This window comes from Mytilus trossulus, chromosome 10 (genome assembly GCF_036588685.1).
Source record: "Mytilus trossulus isolate FHL-02 chromosome 10, PNRI_Mtr1.1.1.hap1, whole genome shotgun sequence".
Taxonomy (NCBI): domain Eukaryota; kingdom Metazoa; phylum Mollusca; class Bivalvia; order Mytilida; family Mytilidae; genus Mytilus; species Mytilus trossulus.
This window is the reverse complement of record NC_086382.1, coordinates 22,606,636-22,611,861: the sequence shown is the minus strand read 5'-3', so window position 1 is coordinate 22,611,861 and position 5,226 is coordinate 22,606,636. Positions and strand designations below refer to the sequence as shown.

Sequence of the window (5,226 nt, the reverse complement as noted above, 5' to 3'; positions counted from 1 at the left end):
TTTCTACCTTTTCCAATAACATATATTCTTTATACAGATATTTTTCACGTATGTCATATCTTGACCACCCTTCCCATTATGTCACGAAAAAATAAACAATGTTAATATACAGCAAATTAGGTGAATATTTTTTTTTTTTAGACAATTGACCCTCTCTCAATTTTACAACCCTGTATTGGACACAGATACGACACAGTCTATTTGCACTGCTTCTTCAAATGATACATAAAAAGAACACATAATTTAACTAATACACACACACTACAAATTTTGATTAAATCAGGTGCTTCAAATAGGATTTAACCATTCAACTGTTAATTTCATCAATGCAGTTTATTTATCTAACTGAGAATGAATAGATATAATCTGATTTAATAACTAAATATTTGAGAGCATAGGTGTTCAAATGTCCTAGAGGTCAGTGATTTTGTCATATTATTTTTACACATTTTGTTATCAAATGTTTACTTTGCACATTTGAATTAATGTTCATCTTATAAATACATGTCTTATTTAATTCAAATAATAATTATTTTTATATGATATATGTTAGATAAGAATGTCAGCGTGTTTTAATGTTGGTTTGATAATATAATGTTATTGTATTGCCTATCCTAAACAACATAAAACAAAACACAAACAAAAAAAATACATGAAAATATTATAGCGTCTTCATTAGTATGGCATGGGTACCTGATGAGGACTGTATCTTAATAAAAACATATTTTTATTTTTATTTCAGAAATAAGAGTCCATTGTCCATAGAAGATTTGAATGAGTACGAGGGAAACATTTGATGAAAAAAAAATACTCGATAAACTTTAGAACACCTTTTCCTGATTATGTGCAAAAATATATTATAATTTAATTACAATCGTATTTTGAAATTAGATAGAATCATTAACTGCAGTCAAACTTGTCTTCTTAATTTTTTAAAGTATAAAATCATAATTTGAAACTTTATTGCCAGTAAACAAACTAAGACGCTACAGATTAACAACTATGATAGCTTCTAAACACACTTTTCACAAGACTACATCTTTAAATGCAAGGTTTGGATCCATTAACACGTTTAATCCCGCTGCAAATGTTTGCACCTGTTCTAAGTCAGGAATCTGATGTACAGTAGTTGTCGTTTGTTTATGTAATTTATACGTGTTTCTCGTTTCTCGTTTTTTTTTATATAGATTAAACCGTTGATCTTCCCGTTTGAATGGTTTTACACTAGTAATTTTGGGGCCCTTAATAGCTTGTTGTTCGGTGTGAGCCAAGGCTCCGTGTTGAAGGCCGTACATTGACCTATAATGGTTTACTTTTTTTTAAATTGTTATTTGAATGGAGAGTTGTCTCATTGACACTCACATCGCATCTTCCTATATCTATATAGAGGGCATCATCAATGTTATTTCAACTGATCGGGCGGAGCTTATGTTTTAATTTGCATAAGGACAGTCTATTTGAAGATGTGTGTGATAAGGATAATTGCCGTTATAATAATTATTGAATTCTAATCAGTGTCACCAAACGGGTAAACAAAGGAACTGCGTGTATGCTATGGGACGAATAACTGGACACTTCATTGTTAAGTTTAACTAATAGATGGACTGGTCTTAAACAAGCGAACGTCTTAAACCCCGCCCAGTCAAGTGAAATATGTCTAGTAATATGAATTGCACAGACATATCATAAATAAACAAACTGTAAACCGTAATTCGTGATTATAATAAACTAAAGAGTGATATGATTTTCCATGAGACAAATATCAACATATGTTGATTATAGGTAACATACAGACACATATTATGAAAAGTGTCAGTTTATTCGGTTCATCTACCTTTTCGTGGAAAGAGCATTTGGTTGTGTTCTTATTATGTTTTGTTTTTGGTTTCGGTCTTTATACTTCTTGAATGTTGCTATTTTGTTTCAGAAAAAGTTAACAAGATACTTAGTATACGACATCGAACCGTTATAGCGCTATAATAACTTATTCTTTTCAACCGACACTTTTGTATATGTTAGTTATCTCGCCATATACAGTTTTCTTGTCATTATTTCTACTCAGAAACCGTACACGAAATTGTTAAAATTTGGCTAATATTTATTATAGTAATTTCTCTGGATGCTTTGCCCGAATTGTCAAGAACTTTGATAAGAGGTCCTTAGGAAACAGACAGACGCCCAAATAAAAATAATTAGATACTGCAAGAAGTATAAAGTTGAAGAGCCCAAAATTTCTGCCAAATACGGCTAACGTATTCGATGCATGGGATAAGAAAATCCATAGTTTTTCGAAATATCAAACTATTGTAACAGCTCATTTATAAGAATGACAAAAAAATGATATTGATGTCAACGCTGAAGGCTGACAACTAGGCCGGTGATTCCCTCGGGGACAAACATCCATCAGCAATGGCATCGATCCCGTTAATATTTCATCTATGACGCTCAGATCAAAATAATTTGAAAGACAAACAAGTATAAAATTGACGAGCATTAAACTATTAAAGTATTAAAGTTACACCGATGGTAAAATTTGTCATATATTTGACACTATTACAGACACCGCTGAAATTCAACACCCGTTTAATCCATAAATTTGTTGTCTATCCTAGTCCAACTATTATTAAATATAGTTCTATCCTCAATTCGACCTTTGGGATAAATGGCATTAGCAAACATCTTTCAATTAAAAAACTCTACAGTTAAACTGTATTGTTTTAACAATGTAACATGGTATTTTGTAACAGGTTTTTAAAAGCAGATCATCTTTTGAACAAGTGCTTTTTTCTTTGGTGGTAACTTGCAATTGTCCATCAGTTCTCTTCTTGAAAAGGTAAAATTTTGCAATGATGTGTATACCGTAGTGTACGTCTACATACCTATCAGGGATTCAATGAAAACGTTTGTTATCGGAAATTCATGAACATATACACAACACAAGCTCTGTCACATTCTTTATTAAAGTGAAAACCGCAATGTTGCCGTTGGTTGCCTTACATCTGCTCTTTTCGTTCTGTGTTATTAAATTTAATAAAGCTGTAATTGTTTTAAAACTGTTCAAATTGTGTAGTTTCAAGTTGAATGATTGATGGATTCTTAACTAGAAGTTTAGCAACAAATATTTTAGGCATACTCAAGACGACAAAATGTAACAATAAATCAAATATTTTGAAATAGGTAGAATATCGATTTGAATTCTCATAAATAGCGGGAATACACATAGACACCAATATCGACGAATAGGACGATGAGATTTCTTCACACAGAAAATCGTCTGATCCGTTGTTTAAGGAAAACCATTATGGACCAATATTCCTCAACATCCCGTTTGCTTACAGTTTTCTTTCTATTTTTGTCTTGTCTATTAGCTAATAATGAACCTACAGCTTCCAGACATTCAAGAAATACCTCTTTATGATGATTTGTCCATCTATATTCATTTTCCTTCAAAAGAGTTTTGTTTTGTTCAAATAACTTTCTTGTGCATTCTAAAATTGACACAGAGTCATGATCTCGAACATTAGATGATTTGCATATTAAGTCAAACAATGATTTGACCTTTTCAACACGTTTAGTCACGCCTGATTTACTTATAGCATATTCTAGGAGTAGATGTTTCTTGTTATTATCTAGTTTACTTCCTAAACCAAGCTTAACTAAATGTTTTATGCCATCTCCATCAGTATCCTTAGAAATAAACGATAGAAGAGGAAAATTGTGACCTCTTTTTATACTGCAACTGGTCCCTGGGAATACTTCAAAATCGTATAAGTCAACTAAAAGCTGAAATAATTGAAAGGTTCCGATCAATGGTTTTCGTCTATTTTCTAATGATACAATCTGTTGCAATATTTCTGAATAATTCCTCCACAGGGCAATTTGCATAGTTGTTACTCCACATTCATTTTTCATTCTATGGTCTGCCCCATTTTGGAGGAGAAAGTTACCTATTTCGACTCTCCCTTTCTGTAATGCAATCATGAAGGGTATTTTTTCACCGGATAATTGGTTTTTCACTTGGGCATTATTGTCCAGCAAAGTCTTCAATACATTCAAGTGACCATTTTCTATTGATGCTAAAAGGGGCGATGTGCCATGTTCGTTGCACATGTGAACATCCCCACCGTTCTTTATCAAATACGAAACTACGTCTGAATGACCTTCCTCTGACGCAACAAACAATGGTGATCGGTTATTGTTATCACAAAAATTCACATCTGCTCCACTTTCTACGAGGATTTTAACTATTTCTATGAAACCCCCGGCTGAAGCTTGGAATAAAGGTGTCATATTACAGAATCCAGTTATATCCACGTCAGCGCCATTTTAGAGGAGACATTTAACTATATCATAATATCCTTGTATTGCTGCGATGTACAAGGAGGGTACACAACCACTTATCATATACATATTTGGTATATTTTTATTTACGTCTGCTCCATGTTGAACTAAATATTTTACGATCTCATAATATCCATTCTCTGATGCAACATATATTGGAAATTCATATGCGAAATCACCCAAATTAACATCAGCACCAGCTCTTACCAACAGTTTTACAATTTGGAAATTATTAAACTGACATGCTGCAGTGAGCGGACTAAGCGTTCTATGATGATTAGCTTCAAGAAAGTCGTCATCCATATACATTGATGTAGAGCTTATACTCTCCTTCTTTACATACTTCAAAACAAGTTCAACTAATCCTGGATCGCCATTGTAAACTGACAACACAAGTAATATAGCTTGTTCCTCTTTGTCTGAACCAAAGACCAAATCAGTAGACTCTTTATGATCGTGCACATGATTAACAATTTCTTGTAAAAGTCGAATGTGCCCGTAATAATCAATCCAACTGATCACTAGAATTCTATGAATTATGTAACGCAAGTTTTTGTCCTCAATGTCTCCTTCTCTTTTATCAGTTAAAAGTTCTCTTTTGAATGTTTCATCATAATACGTATACCCAGCTTCTTCATTTTTTCCTTGTGAATTTATCAAATGATCGCAGTCACCAAAGAAAGAAAACTTATGACCTAAAAATGTCTTATGAAAGTCTTTGTACGGTTTCTTCCTAATTAATTGAATGAATACATCTAGAAATGGTTCATATTTTAAAGCCTTGTTCATAAAAACATCAAACAATTGATATGATTCGATATCTGAATAAACACGTTCAGCTAATTTTGAAACATGTTTTTCTGTTATCTGAATGCTTAGAGCATC

The 5,226-nt window shown here is 32.5% G+C and overlaps 1 protein-coding gene across 1 annotated transcript; it reads right to left on the bottom strand.

Annotated features, from left to right (window-relative positions):
- Nucleotides 1-3,258: 3,258 nt before the first annotated feature.
- LOC134687759 (alpha-latrotoxin-Sg1a-like) lies at nt 3,259-4,290 on the bottom strand. Its single transcript, XM_063548216.1, has one exon. The coding sequence runs from the start codon at nt 4,288-4,290 to the stop codon at nt 3,259-3,261; it is 1,032 nt and encodes a 343-aa protein (XP_063404286.1).
- Between the last annotated feature and the right edge of the window lie 936 nt (nt 4,291-5,226).

What these genes read in the sequence shown, in the direction of transcription:
- LOC134687759 (XM_063548216.1), bottom strand. Translation starts at nt 4,290, where the DNA reads ATGACACCTTTATTCCAAGCTTCAGCCGGGGGTTTCATAGAAATAGTT.